The sequence below is a fragment of the Podarcis bocagei genome (genome assembly GCF_964188305.1).
Source record: "Podarcis bocagei genome assembly, chromosome: 10".
Taxonomy (NCBI): Eukaryota; Metazoa; Chordata; class Lepidosauria; order Squamata; family Lacertidae; genus Podarcis; species Podarcis bocagei.
In genome coordinates, this window is record NC_138135.1 from 72,380,798 (window position 1) to 72,392,326 (window position 11,529).

An 11,529-nucleotide genomic window follows, 5' to 3' on the forward strand; every position below is an offset into this window, starting at 1 on the left:
TTGCACAAAATTGATTGAGTTCAGTTGCACAACAAATCTGCTTTCCCTTGTCTCCCATTCAAACTGTTTACAAGGAAAATGACATGGGGAAATGCACTGGAAAGTGTGGGATAACATCATCTAATTGCAAATAAATCAAAATGAATGCTCAATAAACAGATCATCTGGAAATCACCTTTAAAACTATGGTTCACTAATACAGTATAATTTAATAGTGGTGCTATTAGTGTTAACGGAAAATGGAAACTTATGTAATCATGTGATGCATACAAAAAGTAATATTATTATACCCCCCGCCAGGGACACGTGTATTGATCCAGACCTAAGTCTAAGACTAAAAGCGATTTCAGATACATATTTACACACCCTTTTGGGACTGGATGATGATCAACTAGTAAGTATTTCTAAACCTTTTTGGCTAACTCTGAGTGGAGTAAGAACAGTTGCTATCCTCAAATGTATTTTACAAAGAATTATACTTTTTTTTGGATTCATACTTTGCTTTGTCTGAAAGTATTGAGAGGAAAAAAGATCCCCACTAACAAAGACCTCATAATATAAAGCAGCAGTCCTTAACACAGCTACTCTGTACCCATTAAACTCAGAGGGACATCTGGATAAACATGATCAAGATTGTGCTGCCAGAAAATATGGCATAAGGAAATAATTTAATAAAATTTCAAGTTAAATCTTACAGTTGGTCCTTCAGATTGTTGGCATCCTTTTCATTTTAGGTTCTGAAAATGGATTGTGCAATTGGAACAGTAAAGCTAAAGCTAAAGGACCCCTGGACGGTTAAGTCCAGTCAAACTTGACTATGGAGCGCAGCACTCAATCTTACTTCAGGCTGAGGAGCCAGCGTTTGTCCGCAGACAGCTTTCTGGGTCATGTGGCCAGTATAGTTCCCCTGATGGGCAAAAATGCACCACCAATAATTTGGGCTTTCCGGTCCTCTTTTGCTGCCTCATATGGACCTTTTGAGCACATCAGTATTGTGGAGGGCAGTTTAACCCTTTCATAATCTCAACTAGCAGTAAGTGATTGGAGGGGAAAGTGTGCCCAAAAGAGAGTAGAGGCAGGTGGCTTTTATTTTTTGTTTTTGTAAAACAATCATGGACAGACACCAGACTTTCGGGTTCAACCTAGTTATTTTACTATAACTCTGAGATCCATTGACCAGAGCAAAGTGCAAAATAGTGGCAGGAAAGAGGGCAGCATATTCTGAACTAAAAGGCAGGATGTTTCTGAGCAAGCCCATTCTCAGCTTAGTCCAGGATTTTATTTTCTATACCAAAGCTAACTTCAAAGTCCTGTCACAGAAAAATCTATTTCTGTTCCACCCCACTCCACCCCAAAGCTTTTTTTCATCTCAACCACCTAGTTTAGAGGAGGGAAGCCTTTTTGTGTGTGTCTATAGTTATATAGTTGGGACGCGGATGGTGCTGTGGGTTAAACCACTGAGCCTAGGACTTGCTGATCAGAAGGCCAGCGGTTCGAATCCCCGTGACGGGGTGAACTCCTGTTGCTCAGTCCCTGCTCCTGCCAACCTAGCAGATCGAAAGCACGTAAAAGTGCAAGTAGATAAATAGGTACCGCTCCGGCGGGAAGGTAAACGGCGTTTCCGTGCGCTGCTCTGGTTCGCCAGAAGCGGCTTAGTCATGCTGGCCACATGACCCGGAAGCTGTACGCCGGCTCCCTCGGCCAGTAAAGCGAGATGAGCGCCGCAACCCCAGAGTCGGTCACGAATGAACCTAATGGCCCTTTGCCTTTACCTTTATAGTTAAGCAATTTGGAGTCTGAATCCTTGCTGATCTACTGCAAGTTACCCAAGAGATCTACCAGTAGATCTTGATCTACCTACCCTGGTGTAAAAGGACAAGAAGTACCGTATTTTTCGCTCTATTGGACGCACCGGACCACAGGACGCACCTAGTTTTTAGAGGTGGAAATCAAGGAAAAAAATATTATCCCCCCCCCCAGCCCCAAAGAGCAATGGACAGGCTACATGCAGCCTGTCCACTTCTCCCAGAGCTTCTCGGGGCTGCGGGGGAAGCCCGGGTCCCCCCCCCCAGCCCCAAAGAGCAAAGAAGCCAAGACAGTGCGCGGGATCCATAGCCGCGCAACCTCTCCAGCCAGGAGCTAAACCTCTCCAGTGCAGCTAAAGAAGACAAGGCAGCAAGCGTGATCCATCCCGCTCACTGCCTTGGCTTCTTCTTTAGCCTTGCACAGCATCTTTAGTCTTGCGCAACGGGATGGATTGCGCCCGCTGTCCACCGGGGCTGGACTAGATGACTCCTGGGGTTCCCTTCCAACCCTGCAATTCTATGACCTCGGAAGGTGTTTGGGGTCTCCACCACTGGAGGCTTTTAAGCAGCGGTTGGGGGACCATCTGCCTGGCGTTCTTTAGCTGTGATTCCTACATTGTGAGGGGGCTGGGCTAGATGACCCTTGGGTGGCCCTCCCAACTCTATACAGTCCTACAGTTCTGTGGCAGGAGATCCACAGCCACTTCACACAATGCCCACCCCCAATTTTCATCTGAGAGACATGTGTCTCTCAGTACCCCCCCTACCTGCCACACTTCCCCCACCCCACTTAAGCTGAGGGAATTCCTGCCCAGAGAATCTCCCAGCAATCAAGGAGGAGGAATCCGCTGCAGCCTCCAGCAGCGGAGGATCCATGGTCCCCTTCCTTCTCTCCTCCGTAGTTGCTTTGAAGCAGGAAAGTGGGAGAGGAGCTGCTTACACGAGTGTAAACTGCCCCCCTCCCACTTTCCTGCTTCAAAGCAATTACGGAGGAGGAATCCGCTGAAGCCTCCAGCAGCGGAGGATCCATGGTCCCCTTCCTTCCCTCCTCCGTAGTTGCTTTGAAGGAGGAAAGTGGGAGAGGAGCTGCTTACACGAGTGTAAGCTGCTCCCCTCCCACTTTGCTGCTTCAAAGGGAGCCCGGGAGGAGGGAATCTGCTGCAGCCTCGAGCAGCGAAGAGGATCCATGGGTCCCCTCTTTCCCTCCTCTGTGGTTGCTTTGAAGCAGGAAAGTGGGAGAGGAGCTGCTTACACGAGTGTAAGCTGCTCCCCTCCCACATTGCCGCTTCAAAGGGAGCCCGGGAGGAGGGAATCTGCTGCAGCTTCCCCCAACTCCCGCGGAAGCCGCACGCTCTTTAAAGGGGCTGTGCGGCTTCTCCTGGCTTTTCTGGGAGGTGGGGGGATTCCCCCACCTCGTAGAAAAGCCCGCAGGAGCCGCGCAGCCTTTAAAGAGGGTGCCGCTCTTGGGGGCTTTTCCCCCAGGAGGGAGAAGGGACTGCTGCAGCCAGTCAGTCCCGTCTCCCTCCTAGAGAAAAGCCCGCAAGAGCGCACGAAGCTTGTGTGCGGCTCTTGAGGGCTTTTCCCGTCTGCCTCCCCCCTGCATTCGCTCCATAGGACGCACACACATTTTCCCTTGCTTTTTAGGAGGGAAAAAGTGCGTCCTATGGTGCGAAAAATACGGTAACTGCCTCTGTGGTTATTACTGTTATTACAAATGCATAGGCTCATGTGTATTGTACTTACTTCCTCAAACAATGAACTGCTTTAACAATGGCTGAATTTCCTTTTCCTTCACAATCTAAACTATTTCAGTTGCATTGGTTGCATTATTGTTTGATTTCATGCAATCAGAATATTGTAACAGCTGACGATGGAAGTGAAGTTAGTTATAATTATCTGGAGGGGGCCGAATCTAGTGTTCAATCTCTTAACATAACTGTCAACAAATGTACAATTACATTTTACAATTAATTATATGACAATACCAACATAGAAAGTTTTACTTGTGTACATATTCTCCATTTTGATGCAATTTTATTTATGCATTTACATTTTAGATGACTGAGGATTTATGTGATAAAGCATGGGACTTTTATAGCATTAACTTAAAGAGAATGTGCTTTGAGTAAGTATTTGGTTACCTTTAGCGTATAAAAACATTACGTGTACTTCATTTCCAATTCAACATGATCACATACTAAATAGGCTATTTAGTGCAAAGTCACATATTGGGTAGTCATGGCATTTTAAGAAAAATGTTAGAAAAAATATATTGTTCCTTCGATTTGCTCCTTACATTTTGTTTGAATTAATATATATATATTGATGTATATATTCCCCATATGCTTCCTATGAAATTATATTTTCCCATTTTCTTTCATTCAGGTAAAAACTTCATTAATATATTGTTTATTGTGGCTTAATAATTGCAGTGCCTGGATAGAGTATTGTTCTATGAGGAAAATTTCTAGGGAAATTTTTCAGAGAAAGATGGCTTTTGCAAAACACTTCTATGAACAAAAACAATTAAAATTAAGGTTACAGCAGTGGAGAGATTGGGTGAAGTTTCGCCATGAACAACACAAAAGTAAGTCTAGCACTAACAGGTGGCCAATTTGGTTACAACTATTTACTGTCTCATAGATCGCAACAGGTGCTGCTTGGGCCTCTTGAACAGTACCATTAGATGTATTTTCAAAATGTGAGATTCATTTTGACAGTGGAATTTGACTCACTATAATTGGTTTTATTTGACTGCTACAAAGTCCCAAAAGCATATTTCATTTTTATTCATTACAGCTTGCCCGGGGTCATTCAAAAATGTATTAGTATAATTCTCTCCCCCCCCCCCACAATGGTTCTTATATCTACTTCACTAGGCTGAAAAACCTTCTGTTATTTTACCTTAAAGATATAGCTGCTTTTACTAGTAACTGTTTACTTATCCTACATTGTATATCAGGCAACGGTTAAAGATGAGATTTCTATCAAATGACATCAGTTTTTTATATTTTATATTGTATAGATATGTGTGTGTGTGTATTCCACACACACACAAACAGTCAGCATATGCAACAGAACATGTCTCCAAGCATCTTCACCAATATGATAAATATGATAAAACATTGGTTGAGTGAGAATACCACTGATATAAACCCTTCTTTCATATCTACGTGTATGAGTAGGCAAATTACAGCACCGTAAATCTGAATCCATTTTGTTAAAAAAGAAGGAAATAATACCCAATTTTTCATCAATTTCCTTTGAGGCCTGGTTCAGAAGATCAAATTACCGTATTTTTCGCTCCATAAGACGCGCCAGACCATAAGGCGCACCTAGTTTTTGGAAGAGGAAAACAAGGAAAAAATATTCTGAATCCCATAAGCCAGAACAGCAAGCGGGATCGCTGTGCAGTGATCCCGCTTGCTGTCCTGGCTTATGGGATAGCCGCCCGCAGTCTCTCCCGGGCAGCGGGATGAAGGCTCCCACTGCCCAGGAGAGGCTGCCCGCGGCTAAGCAAGAAGCCAGGACAGCCAGAGGGATCGCAGTGCAGTGATCCCGCTGGCTGTCCTGGCTTATAGGATAGCTGCGAGCAGCCTGTCCCGGGCAAGGGGAGCCTTCATCCCCTGCCCGGGAGAGGCTGCGCGTGGCTAAGGCTCCCCTAAGAGCCACGCTCCCTTTAATGAGCCGCGTGGAGCGTATGTGCGGTTCTTGGGGGCTTTTCCCCGAGGAGGGCAGCCCTCCTCCCTCCTCTGCTGAGCAGAGCCTCCTGCCTGCATTCGCTCCATAAGACACACACACATTTCCCCTTAATTTTTAGGAGGGGAAAAGTGCGTCTTACAGAGCGAAAAATACGGTAGCCATCTTTATTATGGTTAGTTAAAACAGGGCAGGATAAAACTGTGGTTTGCTCAGGGTCCCTAATGGAATGCCTGTGGCACCCTAGTGCCCTTGGACACCTCTCCTCTTTGTAAATGCCAAGGCCCCACTACTATTTTTTTTAAAAAATGTGTTTATTTGACTGTTTATTTGTTGGGGGTTGTCTGCTTTTGGGGGAGGCGTGGCCTGCTTATTTTTGGTTTCGTTTATTTGTTTCTGAGTATATTTATGTCTTTTACCTGGTTATTTGTGAGTAGATGGGTTCTGAACATCACCAGTTTTTTTGTCAATGAAACTGATATTTTAGAATTCCCATAACAGCCCCCAAACTCGAAAAGTTTGGAGAGTGCTGGTTCAGTTAGTGATCACTATCTGAACCAGCTTTGAGAGTCAACCAACTTCCTTGCTTCAGTCAAAAGGTAATGGAAATTACTGCTTGTTAATAAAGTTCCTGCTTTTCCATTTATGTTGTTTATCCAGCAGCAGCAAAGAGGCTTGGGAGAGTCTTTGATTTCTCTTTACAGATGATTATCTTAAAGGCTTGGCGAAGACAGACTGGCTTTACTAAAAAGGCTAAAAAATACAGTGAGGTATGTTTTCTATGATGTTTTGATTACCTCTGTTCTCTTCCAATTCATGTTTTAGAAATTCATTTTTGTTGTTGTTTAGTCGTGTCTGACTCTTTGTGACCCCATGGCCCAGAGCACGCCAGGCACTCCTGTCTTCCACTGCCTCCTGCAGTTTGGTCAAACTCATATTGGTAGCTTCGAGAACACTGTCCAACCATCTCGTCCTCTCTCGTCCCCTTCTCCTTGTGCCCTCCATCTTTCCCAACATCAGGGTCTTTTCCAGGGAGTCTTTTCTTCTCATGAGGTGGCCAAAATATTGGAGCCTCAGCTTCACGATCTGTGCTTCCAGTGAGCACTCAGGGCTGATTTCCTTCAGAATGGATAGGTTTGATCTTCTTGCAGTCCATGGGACTTTCAAGAGTCTCCTCCAGCACCATAATTCAGAAGCATCAATTCTTTGGCGATCAGCCTTCTTTATGGTCCAGCTCTCACTTCCATACATCACTACAGTGGACACTCGGGTTGCGAATGTGATCTGTGCGGGATGCACGTTCGCAACTCGCAGTGTTTGCAACTCGCACAGCACGTCGTTGCACGCGCAGGTTGCAATTCGGCACTTCTGCGCATGTGCAAAGTGCGATTTAGCGCTTCTGTGCATGTGCGACCACCGAAACCTGGAAGTAGCTCGTTCTGGTACGTCCGGGTTTTGGCAGGCCCGTAACCCGAAAAAGCACAACCTGAAGCGTCTGTAACCCAAGGTATGACTGTACTGGGAAAACCATAGCTTTAACTATACAGACCTTCATCAGCAAGGTGATGTCCCTGCTTTTTAAGACGCTGTCTAGGTTTGTCATTGCTTTTCTCCCAAGAAGCAGGCGTCTTTTAATTTCGTGACTTCTGTCACCATCTGCAGTGATCATGGAACCCAATAAAGTAAAATCTCTCACTTCCTCCATTTCTTCCCCTTCTATTTACTACATTTTTCCAGCTGCTCTGATCTGAGTGGGTATGCACAGTGGAAAGTGTGAAATTAAAAATGCTAGTGAACAAATACTGATTCATTTCCATAGAAACTATGTGCCTCATGACTGCCCAGTAGTCCATAGATTAGGAGATTTACAGGTTCAGCACAGATGGGGCAGTTTACACAGAAAAAAAATTGGCCACCATGATATCTCATTCTGAAACCACTTTGTTTTGCTATAAGACCATGCAGCAGGCTTTACTACAGGTTGGAGGGTGGAAGATTTAATTTGGCTTAAAAAGTTGGTTAATCCTAACCCTTCACAGTTTCAAAGTTGTAAATAAAAATAGTTTGGGTTTGCTGTGCCCATGTGTTTTCATGTGAAGGCCTTTTTTCCAGTGCAAATTATATTAGCTGAGAGATATGACAACTAATGGGATCCAAGCTGTAGTGGAAGCGACAGCTTCAAAAAAGCAATTTTCCTCATGACCACGGTAGGGGAGGAAAGTTACTTTTCCCTTTGAGGCCTGTTCTGTGCCCATTAATTATCACCTCCCTTAACTGATGAAATTTACATTTAAAAAAAATCGTGTTAGATGCAAAGACACATTTAAAGTCTCATGTAGTTTGAGAACTGATTTCTTACATTTGTCAAAACCAGACTGTAGTTTGAATAAAGAAAATGTTAACTTTGTTGTCCTTTTTGTGTACATTTGGCAGCAAATAGTAGAAGATTCTGAAGATTTTCTTAGTGTTGACTATCATGGTGAAAAACGTGAAAAACGTGAAAGGCATGAAAGACATGAAAAGCATGAAAAACAGGAGAAAGAAAAAAGTCACTTTTTAAGACATTCACATGAAGATTATATATCAGCACCACCTATAAAATCAGGCAGAGATCATATGGCAAAGCTGCCAGAAAGAGCAGTGGCCCAGGTTAGTATTTAATATTTTTAATTCAAGCTTCTCTGAAGGCTCAGGTATGTCCACAAGGGAGAAACCTAAAGGCAGCAAAAGGCACAAAATTGACTAGCAGATACCAGCTTCCCACTGCAGATATAGTAGGTTTGCCAGAACCTGGAAAAGTGCAGGGCAGGAGCTTTGATCAAGTTGTTGGAGCCATTTGAGTCCCAATTAGTGGAGCCTCAGACATAGTTCTTTTTATCTGTTATGGACACTCTCCAGTTAGAATGTTCTATCTGCATTATTAAGTTTTTAAACAGTACTAAGCTACCACTTATGTATACTTTATCCCAAAGCAGCAGGGGCAGTGGGTAGGGTGGGGAGTGAAATGAACATATATATTTCCTACTGTTCATTGGGTTTTTCAATGGCAAGCATCCACCCTGTGCACTCCCACCAGGTTGGAGAGGTGGAAGTGACCCCCTGCTTAAGTTGGGGGGGGTCATTAAGACAGAGGAATCCTTTCAAGTGTTGATCTTGTGGAGAAAATGTGAGTTGGGGTGGTTGAGAGAGGGATATTCACTGTAAAATGACAAGAGGTGAATCACTCCGAGTAGTTACCCTAAATGTCATAGGATTAGATATCCTAGTCACACTTTAGAGTGATGAGGCATCTGAAAAAGGAATATTCGGATACAATGCTGCTCCAAAAGACTTATCAGTGGTGGGAGAAACATTACATGCAGGAATTGGAAATGGGCATGGATTGCAGAGCACTATGCAGCAGCTATATTTTTTGAACCAAGAGAAATCTAAAAGCTAAAGATCAACAGTGGACAAGTTTTAAGCTTAAGTAATGCTTTGCATGTTACTGTGTTTTTGTGTTTTGAAATTAGGTCTTCCATTATTTAACTATAATCGATTTGGCAAGATGTGCTCAGGTTAACCGAAATTGGAAAGCAATGACACAAATGGGTTCAGTATGGAGTAATGTAAGTACAGATGCTTGAAACCAAGATTTAGTACCAATTTTTTTTTTTAAAAAAAAAATGAATTGAAGAGAAAACCCAATAAATAATGGTTCTCCTTGTTAAATTAGCCTATTGTCCTTCAAATTTAATAGTGCTGTCAGAGAATAGTTATGTATCATATGATAATGATTGCTTTGGCTAGAATAGTTGCACGGACGTAATTTTCTTATAGTCTCTTATTTAAACATATGCATTTTGGATAGAGATAAACTAATTTTGGTTTGGCTATCTAATATTCCAATTACAATTAATCAAAAATTGTATTTCCCTTATGTTTGAGGGATTAATGTTAATTAAATTGATGGCAAAGTTTTAGAGTCTGAGGGCCCCCTTTGTTCTTGAAAAAGGGCTTCAATCCAACAGAGGCGGGAGATTTTTATCCAATTCTCCCTTCCCCATGCAGCCGCCCATGCCTTTTCCAGGGCTGTTCAGACAGGAGTGTCAAAAAAAGCATGGGGTCTGAGCCCAGAATCTTTTGTGCAGAACCCTAGATCTCAGTCAAGGGCTGGGGGGACCACTGCTGCTTTAGCAGGTGCTGAAGATTGCTGGGTGGGAATCAGCATTCATTGGCTGTGCACACTACCACTGTGCAAAAGCCAGCCTCAACATTACTCATTAGCTGCGGGAAGCCCAAGAAGGCAGAGAGCATTATGACTGGTACATTGTTGTAATAGTAGGACTCATTAGTTGAATCTGGCCCACAACTAAATAAGTAGAAGACTGTAAAAAAAAAAACCAAAAGTGATTAGAAAAACAGTGAAAGACAGATGAATAATTTGTGAATAATAAATATGGAAAATGTGAATGATTCCTAACAATGAACATTTGAAGGGCTCTGCATAATCCCCCCACTTCCCTAGAATATCATCTTTCACAAGTTTGGGAGAATTTCTCTCTTCAAGCTTAAAACTAAGCTAAGCTGCTTCTTCAAGTGGCTGTTTAGCTGTGCTCAGTAGCTAGGCTGCCAAGCACTTTGGAAATTGGGGCCAGAATGTTTCATGGAAATGACATCAAGTGCAGCTGACTTGGAGTAGTGACTCAGCTTTGTTTTAAATTAAGAAATCAAATCTTGTGTCAATCTCATTGAAAGATTACACCCAGCCCCCCCAAAAGTACTATCCCAATGTGCCACAATATTGCGGGCTGAAACTTTACCCCAGTACTAGGCATTTGTAGGCATATGAAGCACATAATTTCTGCCTCTGTATTGGGAAGATTCCTAGATTTAGCATAGATATTGTCCTGTACATCTCTACCCATATCCTGTTGTCATTGGACTTCAATGTATTTTCATTTGATTCTCCTGAACTACTCACCTTCCAGAAGTGAAACAATTGTTTGTATTTTTAGGATGACAGATTTAATGAACCTTAACATTTGTAATGTATAGAACTCTTTGTTGTTAATTATATCGAAATATATTTTCTGTTTAGATTAATTTTTCTGCAGTAAAAGAGAAGATTAAAGATAACATAGCCGGAAATATTTTGCTGAAGTGGCATACTAATGTGCTGAATTTGAACCTTCGTGGTTGTTCTACTCTTTATTGGTTTACTTTTAAAAATATTGGTAAGCATTTTATTAAATTTCTAATTTCTTTTAATTGTCTTGCTGTTTATGTGTCCATCTTTTTGAAATACAGCCATACCTCGGGTTGAATATGTTTCAGGTTGAGCATTTTTGGGTTGCGTTCCACGGTGACCTGGAAGAAACAGAATGCGTTACTTCTGGGTTTCGCTGCTTGCGCATGCGCTCAAAAATGACATCACGCGCATGCGCGGAAGTGGCGAGTTGTGACCCGCAGATGCGGGGTTCGTTTGCTTCAGGATGCAAACAGGGCTCCGGAATGGATCCCGTTCGCATCCAGAGGTACCACTGTATTCAGAAAAATGTATAATAGGTTTACAATTATGTAAATTCACATACAGTGGTACCTCGGGTTACATACGCTTCAGGTTACATACACTTCAGGTTACGGACTCCGCTAACCCAGAAATATTACCTCGGGTTAAGAACTTTGCTTCAGGATGAGAACAGAAATCGTGCTCTGGCGGCGCGGCAGCAGCAGGAGGCCCCATTAGCTAAAGTGGTGCTTCAGGTTAAGAACAGTTTCAGGTTAAGAACGGATCTCCAGAACGAATTAAGTACTTAACCCGAGGTACCACTGTACTTTGAGGCCCCAAATGAAGTTCCCAGATGAGGGTTATCCTTTTGTAACTAGCAAGGGGTAAGGAGAAGGAGCCAAGCTACCTGTAGGCCAGCACTGTTGGAGATCACTCAACTTGAGACTTGTGAGACAACCACACTTTCAACTGCAGCTTCAGACAGTCATCTCGGTGTTGGTTGGCCTGGAGAATAAGCAGCAAGGGCAAAGTGCA

The 11,529-nt window shown here is 43.1% G+C and overlaps 1 protein-coding gene across 2 annotated transcripts in view; it reads left to right on the top strand.

The window, feature by feature from the left end:
- The window catches only part of FBXL13 (F-box and leucine rich repeat protein 13), a 64,310-nt gene that overhangs the window by 5,902 nt on the left and 46,879 nt on the right, over positions 1–11,529 (top strand). For both annotated transcript variants that reach the window (XM_081211538.1, XM_081211539.1), the window contains exons 3-9: positions 301–394; positions 3,863–3,930; positions 4,238–4,392; positions 6,165–6,274; positions 7,938–8,153; positions 9,017–9,112; positions 10,585–10,720. In XM_081211538.1, the coding sequence (XP_081067664.1) occupies positions 301–394; positions 3,863–3,930; positions 4,238–4,392; positions 6,165–6,274; positions 7,938–8,153; positions 9,017–9,112; positions 10,585–10,720 (875 nt within the window). The remainder of the gene's footprint in view (positions 1–300; positions 395–3,862; positions 3,931–4,237; positions 4,393–6,164; positions 6,275–7,937; positions 8,154–9,016; positions 9,113–10,584; positions 10,721–11,529) is intronic.